Source organism: Delphinus delphis, chromosome 1 (genome assembly GCF_949987515.2).
Source record: "Delphinus delphis chromosome 1, mDelDel1.2, whole genome shotgun sequence".
NCBI classification, from domain to species: Eukaryota; Metazoa; Chordata; class Mammalia; order Artiodactyla; family Delphinidae; genus Delphinus; species Delphinus delphis.
In genome coordinates this window covers 108,729,627-108,753,810 of record NC_082683.1, presented here as the reverse complement: position 1 = coordinate 108,753,810, position 24,184 = coordinate 108,729,627, and the positions used below count along the sequence as shown (strand labels likewise).

General features: G+C 40.1%; 1 protein-coding gene and 1 pseudogene across 2 annotated transcripts in view; one reads left to right on the top strand and one right to left on the bottom strand.

The window, feature by feature from the left end:
* Positions 1-24,184, bottom strand: part of SNX27 (sorting nexin 27) — an 83,664-nt gene that overhangs the window by 28,882 nt on the left and 30,598 nt on the right. For both annotated transcript variants that reach the window (XM_060029936.1, XM_060029942.1), the window contains exons 3-4: positions 2,010-2,202; positions 275-339 (exon numbers count right to left, since the gene is read on the bottom strand). In XM_060029936.1, coding sequence (XP_059885919.1) covers positions 275-339; positions 2,010-2,202 — 258 coding nt within the window. The remainder of the gene's footprint in view (positions 1-274; positions 340-2,009; positions 2,203-24,184) is intronic.
* Positions 6,206-7,810, top strand: LOC132422545 (protein FAM117A pseudogene; annotated as a pseudogene).

Here is a 24,184-nt window from a genome sequence, read left to right as displayed (position 1 = left end):
TGAGATAGCAACAAGGTGATAATTATGTGTACTGACTGCGGAAGTTCTTGGTGGAATGAAAAATCAATGTGTATCCCCTGAATATCAGGGGAGGCTTCAAAGAGAAGGTGGACCTAGCACTAGGTCTTGAAGGATAAGCAGGACACATAACAAAAGGAAGTTGAAAAAACAGTCATTTAGAGAATTTATGGCAATTCAATCCATCATCGATATCTTTATTTTCCCCCACAAGGAGCCAAGAGGTAAACAGTCACTATAGTGGGTATTCACCTACCTCATCTGATTCTGATAAGAATTCCTGCATGATGTCACTCTCACCAATGACTCGTATTGAGCACACTATAGAAAACAAAGACAGAATCTGGCATGAGGCCCTAAAATCAAGAATATAAAGTCAAGAACATATCAAGGTTTAAGTATAAATCATCATTAGCAGGCAGTGCTGAGGTAGTATGCCATCCCTGACACATGATATTTTACGGCACAACAAACATTTATATAAATATGAACCAGAACAGAGGAATAATAGACGTACAAAGATGTAGCTTATTAAAAACATTAAACATAGTCAAAGGAAGTTACCTGTAAAAGAGAAATAAAAGTTCAGTAAATCTAACTTTGCTGTCTTGTGTTAACTATTTTTTTTTGTTTGTTTGTTTTTTTTTTTTTGTTTTGTTTTTTTTTTGTTGTGTTAACTATTAATAAGCTAGACAATAGAGCAAGGGTAAGGTCAATTAGGAATAAACACAAAATTAAAATACAAAGAAAAATATCTATTTGGCCTAGGAGCAGGCCAGTAAGAGAATCATAAGCATTTAAAGCCACTTTGGAAAAAAATGGGTAGGTAATCAAGTATTAAGCTGAGCACATCTTCTCATCTTCTCACCTCACTAACTTTAACTTCAAAACAACTACAACTAAAAAAAAGAGAGAGAGAGAAAGGGAGAAGGAAGGAAAAGAAAACAGGCAGGTAGGTAGGTAATCATCTAAATCTAAGAGAGTTAATTTCCTAACATTCTCCTGAGGATAATAAATTACACTGCTGATTTTACTTCATTTTATTAAAAAAAAATTGTACTCTTTCTCATTTCCCAAAGGCTGTGTTAGGAGGCCATTCCATGTTAGAGAAAAGCTAAAAATAGATGAAGTTTAACTACCTTCTATGGGGGAAATGGTTTTTCTTCAGGGATAAAGCTCTCTACCAAAGTTTAAAAAAAATTCAACTAGGTCAATTAGTTCTTCTACAAGGACACAGAATTATTAAATACCACATAAGACCATTATTCTGTTAAATTAGTATTTTAAAGAAAAGCCTATTGCATGCCTAGCAAATTATGTAACTATAACGTAGCAAAACAAGGTCTCTTCTCTGAGCCACAAACTGAACCATCTTATTCAGGAGATCTGTGTCATTTCTCCCTGCCTTTCTAGACAAACGTTTCAGCATCCACATCCAAAGACTCCTAATGTATTGTTTGGAGGTCCTGAGATAACAAATAAGTTTTAATATTTCTACCTATAACCTACTTAGAAAAAGGGAACATTAGCTTACCTACAACTCATCAAACCTATCCATGGACACGTGTAAGAGGAATAAGGAATTTTCAAGTAGGACATGCCAGTGAACCAAAATCACTTTCATAAAAATGTCTTAAATACTGCCCATCTAGTTCCCAAATCAATTTAGCATGTTGCTGAGTCTGTATATGTTTGCTGTGTGCAAAAATATAACCCTACAAATAAATAAAGGTCCTTAATGCATCAAAAAATAATTATGCATTTTTCTGTTGTTGTTAAGTGTTTGGCAAGTCAATAAAATAGGCTATTAATTGCTGTACTGAACATTTTACTCTTGGCTTCAAAGCTCAGATCATTCAACACCTAAGTCAAAAACCTGATTTACTTTCACTGTTGAGTTTCAGGAAACTTAGCTATGCAGTTTAGGAGCTGCAATATATACCTAGACCCTATTTTTACTCAAGATAGTAGAGTTTAATAGCCTGGCTTACCTTTTTCTAGATATTCTTCCAACCCCCGACGTCGGGCATCTAATTGCTGTTCTGATAAAGAGAATGGCCACTTCCCTGGAAGTCGGGGAAATGTAAAGTTGGCAAACTCTCTCTTCAGGTTCTGGTGTAGGATGGCAAACTCCCGGTACCGCTTAGAACACAACTGCCTCCCTGCCATGTAAACATTGTATACCTGGTGAGGGTGAAGAACAAAAAAAAGCCTACTTACTGCAAATTAAATCACAGAATCACCTACAGTCAGGCTCAGATTGATACCGGTTAGGTATATTCTGATACACACTTAACAGAGAATATATGTTCAAGGTCACTGTAAAACAAGATTTACTTTTAATAAAGATGCCTGAAATTATATGTACGAAAGAGGGCTACTGCCTTCAGGGGGTCCATGATCTTATTTTTGATATTACAATTACCTCCAACACATTGTTTTAAATATCTTCAGAGGCAATTACCAGATTTTAAGGGTAGATTTTATTTTCAGAAAGTGAAAGATCATTCAAAGCCAATGTGGTAAGTAAAGTGAATGAACAAGCAGGCAAATTTGGAGAGAGATGTAAAAAATTAGAATTGATTATAAAGCAATGTGACTAATATTTGTGTGTGAACCACACTTCCAAAGACAAGATCTAAAATTGATGTAAGCAATAGTGACATTTTTGTTACCGAATAGATCATTTTTGCAAAAACTCCTTTCCTGAAGTCAGATATCCCTAGTTTTGTTCTTCTCCCTTCCATCATTAAAACAGGGTTAACAAAAAGTTGAAGAATAAATGTACTCTAAGGACCTCCTCATATAAACAGTTAATAATCCTCATAAAGAAATAGGTAGAGGGACTTCCCTGGTGGTCCAGTGGGTAAGACTCCGAGCTCCCAATGCAGGGGCCCTGGATTCAATCCCTGGTCGGGGAACTAGATCCTGCATGCATGCCACAACTAAGAGTTCACATGCCATGACTAAGAGTCCGCATGCCACAAATAAGGAGTCCGCATGCCACAACTAAGGAGTCCGCACACCATAACTAAGAAGCCCACATGCCGCAACTATGAGCCTGCATGCCGCAACTTACAGATCCCGCATGCCACAACTTAAAAGATCCCGCATGCCACAACAAAGATCCCACGTGCCACAACTAAGACCCAACACAGCCTAAATAAATAAATAAATATTTTAAAAATAAAAAAGAAATAGGTAGAGATTTCTGTCTACTGTTCACAGATGCATGCCAAACTTCTAGAACAGGGCCTGGCACACAGTAGGCACTCAGTAAATATTTGATGAAGAAATGAATGTATGTATGTGTAATTCTTAAATATGTGTCCTCATAAAGGAAAGTGGTGGGATGCATAATCCAAAAACATCAAATAATCTAAGTTACTTTGTATTCTCAGAACATATCAAATTATGCAGAGATGGGAAAATTAGCCCCAAATCACATTTACTGGCTTAGCAAAAATCATTCAAAAATTTAAATGTGCACAAAATAGGTCATCTACTCATGTAATCAAGACTTAGTCACTGAGCATAGAGAACAGACTGGTGGTTGCCAAGGGAGAGGGGGTTGCGGGAGGGATAGAGTGGGAGGTGGGTGTTAGCAGATGTAAGCTTTTATACACAGAATGGATAAACAACAAGGTCCTACTGTACAGCACAGAGAACTATATTCAATATCCTATGATAAACCATAATGGAAAAGAATACAAAAAAAAGTATATTTATGTATAACTGAATCACTTTGCTGTGCAGCAGTAATTAGCACAATACGGTAAATCAACGATACTTCAATTTAATAAATAAATCAATAAAGACTTAGTCACTGAGAATGTATACACCAAAGCCCTTCCTTCAATCTCAGGAAGAATCTTTTCCATGCTTCTGTGATTTAGGAAGTATAAATTAAATGCAACAATAATTTAAAAACTCCTCTCTCACAACTCTCCTCCTATGATCCCTCCCCTACTTGAAAGCAAAGCCTCTAACCACTATCAAATAGTGTCCAGGGATGAGTATGATCCTGATCAATGAGTTTTCTTCTTATAATTATCACTCAAATTTATAACTGATTGTAATGAATCACACATATTACCAAGTATTCCTTCTTAAGTACAAAAGCATTAAAAGGAAAACAGTCTTTCCCTCAGACAAGACCACACATTCTCTTAAGGGCAGGCAGTCTCAAGAAAGTCTTATTCAGTCAACCTGGTCTTATATACTTACTTCTCAAACTAAACTTCCCAAATTTCTCAAGAACATCATCATTCCTTTGCTTAAAAAGCAAGTCTACAACCCTACTGGTGTTAAAAATCAGTCTGAGTTCCTCACACAAGGAAGGAAGGAAGGGAGTAAAGCTAGCTTAGTGGCATTGGTGAATTAGGTATTCCCCAATGTCTTTTTCCAGGGAAGAGTAGACTAGGTCTTTGATAACACACAGAAAGACTATGACTGGATTTCCTCAATGATGATGACTTGAGTGATCGCAAGTCTAGAAAAACATTTCCTAGGGTAGAAAGAACCCTACAATTTGAGAGGCCTTTGTGACAATTTCAATCCTAAAATTTCAGTTTCTTATAAGGTGAGAAGAGTAACATCAAATAGCCTCTCACCACCCACCTCTTTCCACTTAAATGTGAAGTCAAAGGGAACAGAACTATAAATAGGATGCCTGACAGTTCAGTAATACTTTAATGCAGGTAGGAATGGCTTCCAAAAGAGCCAAACCGTTGTTGTTTTTTTAATAGACCTTTATTGGAGGATAACTGCTTCATAATACTGTTAGTTTCTGTTGTACAACAAAGTGAATCAGTCATATGCATACATATATCCCCATATCCCCTCCCTCTTGAGCCTCCCTCCCATCCTCCCTATCCCACATTTCTAGGTCATCTCAAAGCACTGAACTGATCTCCCTGTGCTATGCTGCTGCTTCCCATAACTATTTTACATTCAGTAGTGTATATATGTCGATGCTAATCTCACTTCGCCCCAGCTTCCCCCTCCGCCCTGTGTCCTCAAGTCCATTCTCTATGTCTACATCTTTATTCCTGCCCTGTCACTAGGTTCATCAGTACCATTCTTTTTTTTTTGAATTCCATATATAAATATATATATGTGTTAGCATACGGTATTTGTTTTTCTCTTTCTTACTTCACTCTGTATGAGACTCTAGGTCCATCCACCTCACTAAAAATAATTCAATTTCATTTCTTTTTATGGCTGAGTAATATTCCATTGTATATATATGCCATATCTTCTTTAACCATTCATCTGTCGATGGACACTTAGGTTGCTTCCATGTCCTGGCTATTATAAATAGTGCTGCAATGAACATTGTGGTACATGTCTCTTTTTGAATTATGGTTTTCTCAGGCTAAAACACTGATGAAAGAAATCAAAGATGACATAAACAGATGGAGAAATATACCATGTTCTTGGATTGGAAGAATCAATATTGTGAAAATGACTGTACTACCCAAATCAACCTACAGATTCAATGCAATCCCTATCAAACTACCAATGGCACTCTTCACAGAATTAGAACAAAAAATTTTACAATTCGTATGGAAACACAAACTGTTTGTAAGTTAACTGTGCTTATTAGCAAATGAGAAACATACAAAAAGAGATCACAACAGACTACTTTGTTCTTCACTTGCCCTTAAAATTAACCAAGATCCATTAGCATCCATTTCCCTGGTTTGGACACACTCATTTGCAAAGTAAATGACTGACTCCCTGCTGAATCAACTCATGAATGTCCATGATCCATGAGAAACGACCATAGTCTCATTACAAATGAAAATATCCGTCAAAAAATATATTCTCTGGACTTGAAGGAAGATAATCAAATAGGAACTAAAGATATACACAGGCTGACAGTGCTTCTAGAATTTTTCCACCTTAATGTAAACCCTCAGACTGGCTGGCTCATACATGGAATTAGATGATGTTTGTCAAGCTTGCGATAGCACGCTGAATTTAATGATCACTGGTCACTGTCTTCTCCAACTGACCATATCCTACAAAACTTCAAAAATTAGAATATTCATACAGATGGGCAAGAGGCACATGAAAAGATGCTCAACATCACTAATTATTAGAGAAATGCAAATCAAAACTACAATGAGAGTGTGGGGATCGCTGTGGGGCCGAGGCAGGCCAGCAGTCAGGCGGGCGGGCGATGGCAGGGGCCGCAGTGGGCGGCAGAGGCGGAGGTGCCTGGGGGCCAGGGCACGGAGGGGCAGGGGGCCTCCGGCGGGGCTGCTCTCCCCCAGCCCCCGCCGGCTTTCCCCGGGCTGGGCTACAGCCGCTCAGGGCCACCGTCCCTTTCCAGCTGCAGCAGCCGCACCAGCGCCGGGACGGGAGTGGCCGCGCAGCCAGCGTCCCGTGTTCCGTGGCCCCAGAAAAGCCAGTGTGTAGGCCTTAGCCACCCCAGGTCCGGCGTACATTCTCCCTGGACACCATCCTCAGCTCCTACCTTCTGGGCCAGTGGCCACGAGATGCTGATGGGGCCTTCACCTGTTGTACCAATGACAAGGCCACCCAGACCCCCCTGTCCTGGCAAGAGCTTGAAGGTGAGCGGGCCAGCTCGTGTACACACAAGCGCTCAGCGTCCTGGGGCAGCACAGACCACCGAAAAGAGATTACCAAGTTGAAGCAACAGCTGCAGAGGACAAAGCTTAGCCGCAGCGGGAAAGAGAAGGAGCGGGGCTCCCCCTCCAAGGGGACCATGCTGTGCAGGGAGCACTGAGGGCGTCCCCTCCCAGCTTCCCCTCAGGGTCCTCTGTCCTGCGACTGAGCCCCTGCCTGCACCGGAGCCTGGAAGGGCTCAACCAAGAGCTGGAGGAGGTGTTTGTGAAAGAGCAGGGTGAGGAGGAGCTGCTGCGGATCCTTGAAATCCCTGACGGACACCGAGCCCCAGCTCCCCTCCAGAGCGGCAGCTGTGATCATCCCCTCCTCCTCCTGGAGCCTGGAAACCTTGCCAGCTCTCCCTCCATGCCCCTGGCATCCCCCCAGCCTTCTGGCCAGACTGGCCGTGAGGAACACCAGGGTGCAGCCGAGGAGCTGACGTCCATCCCCAGTGACAAAGCTTCCCCTCCAGGCCACCCAGCCTTCCTTGAAGAGGGCAGCCCATCTCCAGTCCTTGCCTTTGCCGCCTCCCCTCGGCCCAATCACAGCTACATCTTCAAACGGGAACCCCCGGAAGGCTGTGAGAGACTGCGGGTGTTTGAAGAGGCCACGTCCCCAGGTCCTGACCTGGCCTTCCTGACTTCCTGTCCTGACAAGAACAAAGTCCATTTCAACCCAACCGGCTCGGCTTTCTGCCCCGTCAGCTTGATGAAGCCCCTCTTCCCCAGCATGGGCTTCATCTTCCGTAACTGCCCCTCAAGCCCGGGGTCCCCCCTTCCCCCGGCCAGCCCCAGGCCACCGCCTCGGAAGGATCCAGAGGCCCCCCCCCAAGGCCTCCTCGCTGCCATTTGAGTCTTGGCAGCGCCCCCACCGTCAGAAGAGCCTGCGCTTTTCCAGAGCTCCCTGGTGGTCTGAGGGCCCCACTCCCACTTCACCATGGAGACCAGAGCCTTGGTGGCAGGCCCCTCCCGAGCTCCCCTGAGATGGGGGATGAAGGAGCCCTTCCCTCCTGGCCTTTGAGCACTTTCATTTATTGTGTCAAAGCCCTGGGTCCTCTTTCCGATGGACCCCTGCCCCTTCGAATGTGAGGGGACCTGCCTCCTCCACTAGAAGCTGGGCAGCTCACAAGTCACACCCGTGTTCTTGTCACCCCCTCACTTGGTGGAAAACTCAACCAGAAGGTCTTGGGTCCCCCACCCCTGGGTGTGAGTCTGAAGGACAGTGTATGGGGCCCATGTCTTTATCATGGAGCAAGCTAGCCATGATTAAAGGAGAGGGGACACCACAGATTTCCTTACCTCTCCTCCCCAGACACAGATGAGGAGACCCGAATAGATTCCCCGATCCTCTCAGTCCCATCCCCCTACCTCCCTCTCATTGGAGGAGCTGACCAAAGCAGCTCGAAAGGGCCATAACACTTGACCAATCCAGCTGCTGGCAGAGGGGGAACCAAGCGTTTTCCTAAGTGGCATTTTCATCTCGCTTTCACCCTAAGATTGTCTTAAGCAGCAGCCCAGCCTGCCCAGCCCCAGGTGGGTAGTAGGGGAGAGGGAGAACTGGCATTCCTCCGGGTGGCAAGTGGTGACTCTCCACCCTCCACCTGCCCCAGGACTGGGCTGGATTAGAAAAATGCCTATTTTTCTTGTATCGATGTAGAAACTCTATTTTCTCCCAAAGACACTATTTTTGCAGCTGTTTGAAGTCTGTATATTTTCCATACTGCAGAGCTTACACAAAATCGAAGAAGAATGTTAATGTTCAAGTTTTATTATCCTGTGTTTAGAAGTTGTGTTTTTTTGTTTGTTTTTTGCAGATCTTGGTGTTAATAGACCAAATAAATAAGTATTCCCAGGGGAAAAAAAAAAAAAACTACAATGAGGTATCACCTCATGCCAGTCAGAATGGCTATCATCAAAAAATCTAGAAACAATAAATGCTGGAAAGGGTGTGGTGAAAAGGGAACCCTCCTGCACTGTCGGTGAGAATGTAAATTGATACAACCACTATGGAAAACAGTATGGAGGTTCCTTAAAAAACTAAAAATAGAACTACCATATGACCCAGCAATCCCACTACTGGACATATACCCAGAGAAAACCATAATTCAAAAAGAGACATGTACCACAATGTTCACTGCAGCACTATTTACAATAGCCAGGACATGGAAGCAACCTAAATGTCCATCGACAGATGAATGGATAAAGAAGATGTGGCACATATATACAATGTAATATTACTTAGCCATAAAAAGAAACGAAATTGAGTTATTTGTAGTGAGGTGGATGGACCCAGAGTCTGTCATACAGAGTGAAGTAAGTCAGAAAGAGAAAAACAAATACCATATTCTAACACATATATATGGAATCTAAAAAAAAAAAAAAAAAAGGTACTGATGAACCTAGTTGCAGGGCAGGAATAAAGATGTAGACATAGAAAATGGACTTGAGGACACAGGGTGGGAGGGGGAAGCTGGGGCGCAGTGAGATTAGCATCAACATATATACACTACCAAATGTAAAACAGTTATGGGAAGCAGCAGCATAGCACAGGGAGATCAGCTCGGTGATTTGCGATGACCTAGAAGGGTGGGATAGGGAAGATGGGAGGGAGGCTCAAGAGGGAGGGCATATGGGGACACATGTATGCATATGGCTGATTCACTTTGGTGTGCAACAGAAACTAACACAGTATTGTGAAGTAATTATACTCCAATAAAGAGCTCTTAAAAAAAAAGTTAGAATGTTCAGATTGCAAAGCCAGCTTCCAAGGGTAACAAGTTACAGCCCTCCTGAGATACTCTTTGCTGAGTTAGACCCCAATAAGGGAAAAGGAATGAATTACGAGTGGGCAAAGTGTACAACTTATCTCTGATCAGTGATCTAATTTTGTCTCTCTGGATTCTGCAAGTCAAAGTTTCAAACTTCAGCTTTGAAATAATTTCCAAATTTCTCAATATGTAAATGTTGAAAATCCACACCATGCCATTTCTCTCTTTATCCTCATGAATTAATTCTATGGAATGAATGCCAGAAGACAGTAACTGATAAATTCTCACAATAGCACAAACCACTGAAGGGAAAGCAATTCTAGTAATATCTGGGCTCTGTATTCAATAGCAAAACCCAAAATTCCAGATATCAGAGATCTTTATTTTGTTGCTTCCTTAATCCCCACCTACAGATTTCTTAAGGCTTTTAAATGGTAACATCTCATTCTATGTAGGATCTGAATATTAAAATGTTCTCACTTTCTCAAACCTCTAGTAACCAACAGGAATTGTGCTACTGAACACACAGAAGAGACTCTCCTTATACAATGCAAAAGTGATTAGAAGAAAAGAATGATGACAATTTGGCCATGACAACATCACCCAAGTTCTGCTTACATATGTCAAATAGACCCTGATCTAGTCCATGCTATTGATCTGAATGAATCTTCAATGTACATTATGATCAACAAATTGTTTCCAATGCTCCCTTGCCATTTAATCTTGTTTTTAGCTGAAAATTCATCTTCAAAGGACACATTATTTGCTATTCATAAGCTGCTTATAATAGTAAAAGGAGATACAGCACTCTTAGCTGATTTCTGGGTGAAAGGTGTGAGATCCTTAACTAAGGGATTCTTCCCAAATACTGAAGTATTTAGGCTTCTTCTTGGAAAGAAAAAAAGCAAAAGGAAACAACATGATCCTAAAGAACTTAGGTTTAGTGTGTATGTGTGTGTGTGTGTGTGTGTATGTGTTTTCCCTAATGTAGGTCATAAATGGTATCTATTTTCTTTATTTGGACCTCAGGTGTACAGAACTGGATTAATCACAATCCTTGGTTCATAACACAGTCTCATTTTGGCAAACTCTTTGTTTGGATATTTAATTTGGTTATTTTTATTTTACTTTTATTTTTTTGACCATGCCATACATCATGTGGGATCTTAGTTCCCCAACCAGGGATTGAACCTGTGCCACCTACAGTGGAAGCGCAGAGTCTTAACCACTGGACCACCACGAAAGTCCCTATTTAGTTATTTTTAACATTGTGAAAAGCAAACTAAAAGCTAAGACCTTGACAAAAACATTTCTAACCATATAGTCTCTGCCTCCTTCACCCTATCTCCCTGTTTCTCTAACTCCCAAAATTATTATGCTCAACCATGTTTCGTTATTCCCTTGTTTTTCTTTTTATAGTTTTTTCCTGCATTTATATGTAATCCTTATATTTTTTATTTTAATTTTTGAAGGGTATTTTAGTTTTATGAAAAGGCTATCATGCAGAATGAGACCTTTTGGGACTTATTTTTTCACTTAGTCTCATCCACAACGTTATATATCTTTGTTGTTTATTCTGTTGTATACGACACTTCGTTGTTTCGCTTTTCAAAAATCTGTTCTTTTGATGGGTATTCAGGTTGTTTCTGGGTTTTACTACTTCTTAGTTTTGGCTATTATGAACAATGCTGCTATGAACATTTGTGCATATGTCCCCTGTAGTACATATATAAGAGATTCTCCTGGGTATACCCTAGAAGAGGAACTGCAGAGTTATAAGGTATGTGAATATTCAACCTAAGGAGATAATGCCAAACTGTAAGCTAAAGCAGTTACATCAATTTTTACTCCTTTCAGTAATAATATAAAAAGATCCTCTTAATTTTTACCAGTGGAATGGGTATGAAAAGATTTCTCACTATGGTCCTAATTTACATTTCCATGATTAGTAATGATGCTGATCATCACCTCTCCATATATTTATTGGCCAGCTGCCCAGGGATCCAGCCCCACCTACCAGTGGGTCAATATCAACTCTGGGAAACCCCGGGCCCCACAGCCAGCGAAGTCAGGAACTGGCCCCACTCACCAGCAGGCTGACACCAGCCCCAGAACCTTCCCAGGACATGGCCCCACCCACCAGTCACTGGCAACTTCTGCACTAGGCAAGGCCTGGCAACCAACCTGATCAGGGGCCACCCATGCTTACCAAGGCACCCACAGTAGTCAGCCTGACACAACAGAAGGGCCCATGCAGCCCACATAGATGGCACCCCTAAAGCATAGAGGTCTGGTGACCAGAGGGGAGTATGCTGCTGGCTCATAGGCATTTCCTACATAAGGCCACTTCTCCACGATCAGGAAACATACCAACCTACCAAATACATAGAAATAAGAACACAGAATTTGGCAAAATGAGGCAATAGAGGAATATGTTCCAAACAAAGAAACAAGACAAAACCCTAGAAGAAGAACTAAGTGAAATGGAGATAAGCAATTTATGCAATAGAGTTCAAGGTAATGATCATAAAAATGTTCAAAGAACTTTGGAGAAGACTGGATGAACACAGTGAGAAGTTAGAAGTTTCTAACAAAGAGAAAATATAAAGAAGAACCAAGCCGAGATGAAAAATACAATAACTAAAATTAAAAATACACTAGAAGGATTCAACAGGAGATTAGATGATACAGAGGAATGGATCAGAAAACTGGAAGACAGAGTGGAGGAAATCACTCAAGCTGAACAGAAAAAAGGACAAATAATTTTCAAAAATGAGGACAGTTTAAGACACCTCTAGGACAACATCAAGCTTATAACATTCACATAACAGGGGTCCCAGAAGGAGAAGAGAGAGAAAAAGGTGCAGAGGATGTATTAGAAGACATAATAACTAAAAACTTCCCTAACTTGGGAAAGAAAGCAGACATCCATATCCAGGAAGCACAGAGAGTCCCAAACAAGATCAACCCAAAGAGGACCACACCAAGACACATTGTAATTAAAATAGCAAAAATTAAAGATAAAGAGAGAATATTAAAAGCAGCAAGGGAAAAGCAACTAGTTATGCACAAGGGAACTCCCATAAGGCTATCAGTTGACTTTTCAGCAGAAACTCTGCAGGCCAGAAGGGAGTGGCACAATATATTTACAGTGATGAAAAGAAAAAACCTGCAACCAAGAATACTCTACCTGGCAAATTATTCAATAATTTGAATAATTATTCAAATCATTCAGATTTGAAGGAGAAATCAAAAGTTTTACAGACAGGAAAAAGCTGAAAGAGTTTAGCACCATGAAACCAACTTTACAAGAAATGTTAAAGGGATGTCTCTATGCAGAAAAGACCACAACTAGAAAGAAGAAATTATGAAAGGAAAAATCTCGTTGGTAAAGGCAAACATACAATGAAGGTAGTTGATCAGCTACTTATAAAGATAGTAGGAAGGTTAAAAGACAAAAGTATCGTAATCATCAATATCACAATAAGCAGTTAATGGATACACACACCAAAAAAGGATGTACAAGATGATGTTAAAAACAGTAAACGTGGGCTTCCCCGGTGGCGCAGTGGTTGGGAGTCCGCCTGCCGATGCAGGGGACGCGGGTTCGTGCCCCAGTCCGGGAGGATCCCACATGCCGCGGAGTGGCTGGGCCCATGAGCCATGGCCGCTGAGCCTGCGCGTCCGGAGCCTGTGCTCCGCAATGGGAGAGGCCACAACGGTGAGAGGCCCACGTACCGCAAAAAAAAAAAAACCAGTAAATGTGGCGAGGAGTAAAAAGCAGGACTGTTAAAATGCATTCGAAATTAAGAGATCAGCAACTTAAAATAATCATATAAATAGATGGACAGATAGATTGCTATATATATACTTCATGGTAATCACAAACCAAAAGTCTATAAAAGATATACACACAAAGAAGAGAAAGGAATCCAAACATAACACTAGGGATATGGAAAGAGAGCCAAAAAAAAAAAAGAAGAAAAGAACAATAAGAGCCATAAAAGCAACCCCAAAACAATAAAATGGCAATAAGTACAAACCTATCAATAATTACTTCAAATGTAAATGGGCTAAATGCTCCAATCAAAAGACATATGGGCTTCCCTGGTGGCGCAGTGGTTGAGAGTCCGCCTGCCGACGCAGGGGACACGGGTTTGTGCTCCGGTCCGGGAAGATCCCACATGCCGCGGAGCGGCTGGGCCCGTCAGCCATGGCTGCTGAGCCTGGGCGTCCGGAGCCTGTGCTCCACAACGGGAGAGGCCACAACAGTGAGAGGCCCGCATACAGCAAAAAAAAAAAAAAAAAAAAAAAAAAAAAGACATAGAGTTGGGCTTCCCTGGTGGCGCAGTGGTTGAGGGTCCACCTGCTGATGCAGGAGACGCAGGTTCGTGCCCCGGTCCGGGAGGATCCCACATGCTGCGGAGATGCTGGGCCTGTGAGCCATGGCCGCTGAGCCTGCGCGTCCGGAGCCTGTGCTCCGCAACAGGAGAGCACACAACAGTGAGAGGCCCACGTACCGCAAAAAAAAAAAAAAAAAAAAAAGACATAGAGTTGCTGAATGGATACAAAAACAAGAACCATATATATGTTGCCTAAAAGAGACTTGCTTCAGATATAAAGACACACACAGGCAGAAAGTGAGGGAATAGAAAAAGGTACTCCATGCAAATGAAAATGTAAAGAAAGCCAGAATAGCAATACTTATATCAGACCAAATAGACTATAAAACAAGGACTGTAATAAGAGATAAAGAAGGACATTACATAACGATCAATGAATAAATCCAAGAAGAAGATATAACAACTGTAAATATATATGCACCCAACATAGGAGCACTGAATACATAAAGCAAACATTAACAGACACAGAGGGGGAGAAACTGACAGTAACACAATGACAGTAGGGGACTTTAACACCCCACCTACAACAATGGACAGATGATCCAAACAGAAGATCAATAACAGAACACTAGCCTTAAATGACCCATTAGATTAGATAGACTTAACAGATATATATATAGAACATTCCATCCAAAAGCAGCAAATTGCTCATTCTTTTCAAGTGCACATGGAACATTCTCCAGAATAGGTAACATGCTAGGTCACAAAACAAGTCTCAGTAAATTTAAAACTGAAACCATATCAAGCATCTTTTCTGACCACAATGCTATGAGACTAGAAATGAACTACAAGAAAAACCTGCAAAAAACACAAACACATGGAGGCTAAACAATGTGCTACTCAACACCCAATGGGTCACTGAAGAAATCAAAGAAATTTAAAAATACCTGGAGACAAATGAAAATGAAAACACAACGATCCAAAATCTATGTGACACAGGAAAAGCAGTTCTAAGAGGGAAGTTTATAGCGATACAAGCCTACCACAGGAGAAAAGAAATATCTCAAATAAGCTAATTTTACACCTAAAGTAACTAGAAAAAGAGCAAACAAGACAAAGTTAGTAGAAGAAATCATACAGATCAGAGCAGAAATAAATGAAATAGAGACTAAATAACAACAATGACAACAACAAAACAATAGAAAAAATTGACGAAACTAAGAGTGGTTCCTTGGTGTGACATTTTTAAAGTACTGAAAGAAAACACCATCACCCCAGAATACTATGCCCTGTAAAAATATCTTTAAAACATAAGGGTGGACCAGAGGGCAGAGAGTAGAAGCAAGAAGAACTACAATCCTGCAGCCTGTGGAACAAAAACCACATTCACAGAAAGATAGACAAGATGAAAAGGCAGAGGGCTATGTATCAGATTAAGGAAAAAGATAAAACCCCAGAAAAACAATTAAATGAAGTGGAGATAGGCAACCTTCCAGAAAAAGAATTCAGAATATGATAGTGAAAATGATCCAGGACCTCGGAAAAAGAATGGAGGCAAAAATCGAGAAGATGCAAGAAATGTTTAACAAAGACTTAGAAGAAGTAAAGAACAAACAAACAGAGATGAACGATACAATAACTGAAATGAAAACTACACTAGAAGGAATCAATAGCAGAATAACTGAGGCAGAAGCATGGATAAGTGACCTAGAAGACAGAATGGTGGAATTCACTGCTGCAGAACAGAATAAAGAAAAAAGAATGAAAAGCAATGAAGACAGCCTAAGAGACCTCTGGGACAACATTAAACGCAACAACATTTGCATTATAGGGGTCCCAGAAGAAGAAGGGAGAGAGAAAGGACCAGAGAAAATATTTGAAGTGATTATAATCGAAAACTTCCTTAACATGGGAAAGGAAATAGCCAGCCAAGTTCAGGAAGCGCAGAGTCCCATACAGGATAAACCCAAGGAGAAACATGTTGACACATAGTAATCAAACTGGCAAAAATTAAAGACAAAGAAAAATTATTGAAAGCAGCAAGGGAAAAATGACATATAACATACAAGGGAACTCCCATAAGGTTAACAGCTGATTTCTCAGCAGAAACTCTACAAGCCAGAAGGGAGTGGCATGATATACTTAATGTGATGAAAAGGAAGAACCTACAACCAAGATTACTCTACCCGGCAAGGATCTCATTCAGATTCGCTGGAGAAATCAAAAGCTTTACAGAGAAGTGAGAGCTAAGAGAATTCAGCACCACCAAACCAGCTCTACAACAAATGCTAAAGGAACTTCTCTAAGTGAGAAACATAAGAGAAGAAAAGGACCTACAAAAACAAACCCAAAACAATTAAGACAATGGTCACAGGAATATACATATCGATAATTACCTTAAACGTGAATGGATTAAATGCTCCAACCAAAAGACACAGGCTTGCTGAATGGATACAAAAATAAGACCCATATATATGCTGTCTACAAGAGACCCACGTCAGACGTAGGGACACATACAGACTGAAAGTGACAGGATGGAAAAAGATATTCCATGCAAATGGAAATCAAAAGAAAGCTGGAGTAACAATATTCATATCAGATAAAATACACTTTAAAATAAAGAATGTTACAAGAGACAAGGACGGACAGTACATAATGATCAAGGGATCAATTCAAGAAGAAGATATAACAATTATAAATATATATGCACCCAACACAGGAGCACCTCAATCCATACGGCAACTGCTAACAGCTCTAAAAGAGGAAATCGACAGTAACACAATAATAGTGCGGGACTTTAACACCTCATTTACACCAATGGACAGATCATCCAAAATGAAAATAAATAAGGAAACAGAAGCTTTAAATGACACAATAGACCGACAGATTTAATTGATATTTTTAGGACATTCCATCCAAAAACAGCAGATTATACTTTCTTCTCAAGTGCGCATGGAACATTCTCCAGGAGAGATCACATCTTGGGTCACAAATCAAGCCTCAGTAAGTTTACGAAAACTAAAATCATATCAAGCATCTTTTTGACCACAATGCTATGAGATTAGAAATGAATTACAGGGAAAAAAAGTAAAAAACACAAACACATGAAGGCTAAACAATACGTTACTAAATAACCAAGAGATCACTGAAGAAATCAAAGAGAAAATCAAAAAATACCTAGAGACAAATGACAATTAAAACACAATGATCCAAAACCTATGGGATACAGCAAAAGCAGTTCTAAGAGGGAAGTTTATAGCTATACAAGCCTACATCAAGAAACAGGAAAAATCTCAAATAAACAATCTAACCTTACACCTAAAGGAACTAGAGAAAGAAGAAAAAACAAAACCCAAAGTTAGCAGTAGGAAAGAAATCATAAAGATCAGAGCAAAAATAAATGAAATAGAAACAAATAAAACAATAACAAAGATCAATAAAACTAAAAGCTGATTCTTTAAGAAGATAAACAAAATTGATAAACTACTAGCCAGACTCATCAAGAAAAAGAGGGAGAGGACTCAAATCAATAAAATTAGAAATGAAAAAGGAGAAGTTACAAGAGACACCACAGAAATCCAGAACATCCTAAGAGACTACTACAAGCAACTCTACGCCAATAAAATGGACAACCTGGAAGAAATGGACAAATTCTTAGAAAGGTATAACCTTCCAAGACTAAACCAGGAAGAAATAGAAAATATGAACAGACCAATCACAAGTAATGAAATTGAAACTGTGATTAAAAATTTTCCAACAAACAAAAGTCCAGGACCAGACAGCTTTCCAGGTGAATTCTATTAAACATTTAGAGAAAAGCTAATACCCATCCTTCTCAAACTCTTCCAAAAAATTGCAGAGGAAGGAACACTCCCAAATTCATTCTATGAGACCACCATCACCCTGATACCAAAACCAGACAAAGATACTACAAAAAAAGAAAATTACAGACCAATATCACTGATGAATATAGATGCAAAAATCCTCAACAAAATACTAGCAAAGAGAATCCAATAACACATTAAAAGGATCATACACCATGATCAAGTGGGATTTATCCCAGGGATGCAAGGATTCTTCAATATACACAAATCAATCAATGTGATACAGCATATTAACAAAGTGAAAAGTAAAAACCATATGATCATCTCAATAGATGCAGAAAAAGCTTTTGACAAAATTCAACACCCATTTATGATAACTCTTCAGAAAGTGGGCATAGAGAGAACCTATCTCAACATAATAAAGGCCATATACGACAAACCACAGCAAACATCGTTGTCAATGGTGAAAAACTGAAAGCATTTCCTCTAAAATCAGGAAGAAGACAAGGATGTCCACTCTCACCACTATTATTCAATATAGTTTTGGAAGTCCTAGCCACAGCAATCAGAGAAGAAAAAGAAATAAAAGGAATACAAATTGGAAAAGAAGAAGTAAAACTGTCACTGTTTGCAGATGACATGATACTGTACATAGAGAATCCTAAAGATGCCACCAGAAAACTACTAGAGCTAATCAATTAATTTGGTAAAGTTGCAGGATACAAAATTAATGCACAGAAATCTCTTGCATTCCTATACACTAATGATGAAAAAGCCAAAAGAGAAATTTAGGAAACACTCCCATTTACCATTGCAACAAAAAGAATAAAATACCTAGGAATAAACCTACCAAGGGAGATAAAAGACCTGTATGCAGAGAACTATAAGACAGTGATGAAAGAAATTAAAGATGATACCAACAGATGAAGAGATATACCATGTTCTTGGACTGGAAGAATCAATATTGAGAAAATGACTATACTACCCAAAGCAATCTACAGATTCAATGCAATCCCTATCAAATTACCAATGGCATTTTTTACGGAACTAGAACAAAAAATCTTAAAATTTGTATGGAGACACAAAAGACCCAGAACAGCCAAAGCAGTCTTGAGCGAAAAAAACGGAGCTGGAGGAATTCAACTCCCTGACTTCAGACTATACTACAAAGCTACAGTAATCAAGACAATATGGTACTGGCACAAAAAACAGAAACACAGATCAATGGAACAAGATAGAAAGCCCAGAGATAAACCCATGCACCTATGGTCAACTAATCTATGACAAAGGAGGCAAGGATATACAATGGAGAAAAGACATTCTCTTCAATAAGTGGTGCTGGGAAAACTGGACAGGTACATGTAAAAGAATGAAATTAGAACACTCCCTAACACCATACATGAAAATAAACTCAAAATGGATGAGAGACCTAAACATAAGACCGGACACTATAAAACTCTTCGAGGAAAACATAGGAAGAACACTCTTTGACATAACTCACAGCAAGACCTTTTTTGATCCACTTCCTAGAGTAATGGAGATAAAAACAAAAATAAACAAATGGGACCTAATGAAACTTCAAAGCTTTTGCACTGCAAAGGAAACCATAGGGTTTCCCTGGTGGCGCAGTGGTTGAGAATCTGCCTGCCAATGCAGGGGACACGGGTTCCAGCCCTGGTCTGGGAAGACCCCACATGCCACGGAGTAACTAGGCCCGTGAGCCACAGTTAATGAGCCTGCGCATCTGGAGCCTGTGCTCCACAACAAGAGAGGCCTCGACAGTGAGAGGCCTGCGCACCGCCATGAAGAGTGGCCCCCACTTGCTGCAACTAGAGAAAGCCCTCACACAGAAACGAAGACCCAACACAGCCATAAATAAATAAATAAAATTTTTTTAAAAAAAGGAAACCATTAACAAGACGAAAAGACAACCCTCAGAATGGGAGAAAATATTTGCAAATGAATCGACAAAGGATTAATCTCCAAAATATATAAACAGCTCATGCAGCTCAATATTAAAAAAACAAACAACCCAATCCAAAAACGGGCAGAAGACCTAAATAGACATTTCTCCAAAGAAGACATACAGATAGCCAAGAAGCACATGAAAAGCTCCTCAACATCACTAATTATTAGAGAAATGCAAATCAAAACTACAATGAGGTATCACCTCACACCAGTTAGAATGGGCATCATCAGAAAATCTACAAACAATAAATGCTGGAAAGGGTGTGGAGAAAAGGGAACCCTCTTGCACTGTTGGTGGGAATGTAAATTGATACAGCCACTATGGAGAACAGCATGGAGGTTCCTTAAAAAACTAAAAATAGAATTACCATATGACCCAGCAATCCCACTACTGGGCATATACCCATAGAAAACCATAATTCAAAAAGACACATGCACCCCAATGTTCATTGCAGCACTGTTTAAAATAGCCAGGTCATGGAAGCAACCTAAATGCCCATTGACAGACGAATGGATAAAAAAGATGTGGTACATATATACAATGGAATATTACTCAGCTCTAAAAAGGAATGATATTGGGTCATTTGTTGAGACGTGGATGGATCTAGAGACTGTCATACAGAGTGAAGTAAGTCAGAAAGAAAAAAACAAATACCGTATATTAACGCATGTATGTGGAACCTAGAAAAATGGTACAGATGAACCAGTTTGCAGGGCAGAAATTGAGACACAGATGTAGAGAACAAACGTATGGACACCAAGGGGGGAAAGCGGCGGGGGGGGTGGGGGGTGGGGATGGTGGTGTGATGAATTGGGCGATTGGGATTGAAATGTATACAATGATGTGTATAAAATTGATGACTAATAAAAATCTGCCGTATAAAAAAATAAAAATTCAAAAATTTTAAAAGAAAAAGGAACATGAAAAAGAGTATATATAGATATATATATAGATATATGTATGTATAACTGTGTCACTTTGCTGTACAGCAGAAACTGGCACACCATTGTAAATCAACTACACTTCAATAATTTTTTTTTTTTTTTTTGCGGTACGCGGGCCTCTCACTGTTGTGGCCTCTCCTGTTGCGGAGCACAGGCTCTGGACGTGCAGGCTCAGCTGTCATGGCTCACAGGCCCAGCCGCTCCGCAGCATGTGGGATCTTCCCGGACCGGGGCACGAACCCGTGTCCCCTGCATCAGCAGGCGGACTCTCAACCACTGCGCCACCAGGGAAGCCCCAGTAAAAATTTTAAAATAAATAAAAATCTCCTAAGGGAAAATGAAACTAGACCCTTTTAAACCCAGCTCTTACCACAGGTTTAGTTTGGGTCAAGTTATGTCCCTGACATAACTGCACATTTTAAAAAGGTGTCAGAACACAACTTACAAACTCCGAAAAAAAATAAAATAAAATAAGGGTGAAATAAAGCCTTTTTCAGATCAACAAAAGCTGAGAGAATTCATTGCCAGCAGATCTACACTACAAGAATATTAATGGAAATTCTTCAGGCAGAATCAATATGATACCAGATGGAAACTGCAGTTACACAAAGGAATGAAGTACACCAGGAATGGTAAATATGTGCTTGAATATAAAGAAACTCTTCTCATTTTCAATCTCTTTAATTATTTTTTTAATATTTATTTACTTAGGCTGTGCCAGGTCTTAGCTGCGGCACACGGGATCTTCGTTGTGGCGTGTTTAGTTGCCACATGCGGGATCTTTAGCTGCAGTATGCAGGCTTCTTAGTTACAGCATGCAGACTCTTAGTTGCCACACGTGGACTCTTAGTTGCAGCACGTGGACTCTTAGTTGCAGCATGCGGACTCTTAGTTGCAGCATGCAGACTCCTTGTTGTGGCATGCATGTGGGATCTAGTTCCCAGACCAGGGATCGAACCCAGGCCCCCTGCACTGGGAGTGCAGATTCTTACCCAGTGGACCACCAGGGAAGTCCCCTCTTTAATTATTTAAAGCAAAGACAACAACAAAATATCATGGACTTTATAGTACATATAGAAGTAAAATGTATAACAACAGCACAAAGGATAGAAGGTGGAAATGAAATGTACTGCTATAAAATTCTTATACTAAATGATAAGTAATATTGTATTATTTGAAGATAATACTTAAAAAGATGTATCCTGTAAATGTAGAACAACCACTAACAAAATAAAACAACAATTATATGGAGATAATATGGGATCATTAAAAATACTCTATTAATCGAAAAGAAGGCAAGAAAGGAGGAAAAAGGAATAAAGAACACATGAGATATAGATAATAAAGAATATGGTAGATTTAAACCTAACTACATCAATAATTATACTGGGACTTCCCTGGTGGCACAGTGGTTAAGAATCCGCCTACCAACGCAGGGGACACAGCTTCGAGCCCTGGTCCGGGAAGATCCCACATGCCGCGGAGTAACTAAGCCCATGCGCCACAACTATTGAGCCTGCACTCTAGAGCCCGCGAGCCACAACTACTGAACCCATGTGCCACAACTACTGAGCCTGCACTCTAGAGTCTGCGAGCCACAACTACTGAAGCCTGCGCGCCTAGAGCCTGTGCTCCGCAACAAGAGAAGCCACCACAATGAGAAGCCCGCGCACCACAACGAAGAGTAGCCCCTGCTCACCACAACTAGAGAAAGCCTGTGCACAGCAAAGAAGACCCCATGCAGCCAAAAATAAATTGATTAATTTAAAAATAAATAAATAAAATAATTATACTAAGTATGCAGACTATACACTCCAAGTAAAAGACCAAGATTGCCAGACTGCACAAAAAAAGCAAGATACAACTATATGGTGTCTACAAGAAACCCATTTTAAGTATAATTATACAGATCGGTTAAAAGTAAAAGAATGGAAAAGATATCCAATGAAAACAATAACCAAAAGAAAGCTGAAGCGGCTATTAGTGGCTATATGTTAATATTAGAGACAGACTTCAGAACAAAGAACAATGCAAGAGATGTTTAAGGTGTCAATTCACTTTAAGACATAATGACTTCATTATACATAAAGAAAACATGGATAGAACTGAAGATTCTGCTTCAGGTAAACTCTCTATAGACCAACCCTCCCAGTGAACAACTACAAGCTCTGGAAAAAATACAAAAACCAATAACCTGAGGATTCTGAATGGTACACTAAAATTGTAAAGGGGAGTCAAAACATGAAGCAATTGACAGAGTTGGGGAGTTTCCTGCTTTTAGGGGATTTTGCCCTGAGAGGGAGCATCAGTCACAAATTAGCATAACTTAAGCAACTAAAACTCCAAGAAAAACTGTGACATCTTTCTGGCCAGAGGAAAGAGAGAAAGGTTCTGGGCAATCATGGATGCCACCAAAATGAGTAGAGAATCCCAAAAGAGACAGAACCAGAAAAGGGGATGCCTTAATTCTGTGAACGAACATCACATACATCTCAGGCTGATCCCTCCCTAAATGATATATACACAAGACAGACTCAAAAGTAGCACAGCAAAAGCTGAAAGAATTGAAATGAGACTTGAAGTGCAACTCACAGAAGCTGACACAGCTTACAGTTAACTGCCAAGTAAAACAAATACATCAATATTCCTCAGAGGAATATCACAGAATCCAGAGTCTACACAATGTAACATTCACAATACCCAGGATACAATCCAAAATTACTCACTGTACAAAGAACCAAGAAGATATAACCCATTCCCAATGAAAAAGACACTAAAAAGAGAACAACATCAAAATGACATAAATATTAAAATGTTCAGACATACACTCAATGGAACAGAACAGTATACAGAAATAAAACCACACATATATGTTCAACTGATCTTCAACAATAATGTCAAGGTATTTCAGTGCGGAAAGAATATTCTTTTCAACACAAGTTGCTAAAACTGGATACCCATATGGGGGAAAAAATAACCTTGACCCTTAAATCATACAATATACAACAATCAACTCAAAATGGATCACAGACCTAAACATAAGAATAAAACTATGATGCGGCCACTTTGGAAAACAGTTTGGCATTTCCTCAAAAGGTTAAACATAGGAGTTACCATATGACCCAGCAATTCTACTCCTAAGTATTTCTTTCCAAGAGAAATGAAAACAGGTATCCACACAAAAACTCGTACACACATGCTCATACCAGCAATATACACAAGAGGCAAAAAATATAAAGAACCCCAAATGTCCATCAATAGAAGAAGAGATAAATTAAATGTGCTATATTCATACAATGGAGTGTCATTTGGCTGATACATGCTACAACATGGATAAACCTTGAAAATACATATGGCTTCACTTATATGAAACATCCAGAATAGGCAAATCTATAGAGATGGAAAGTAGATTAGTGGTTGCCTAGGACTACAGGGGATAGGAGGTTTGGAGAATGATGGCTAAAGGGTATAGAGTTTCTTTTTTTTTTTTTTTAAATAAATTTATTTATTTATTTATGGCTATGTTGGGTCTTCGTTTCTGTGAGAGGGCTTTCTCCAGTTGCGGTAAGCGGGGGCCACTCTTCATGGCGGTGCGCGGGACTCTCACTGTCGCGGCCTCTCGTTGCGGAGCACAGGCTCCAGACGCACAGGCTCAGTAGCTGTGGCTCACGGACCTAGTTGCT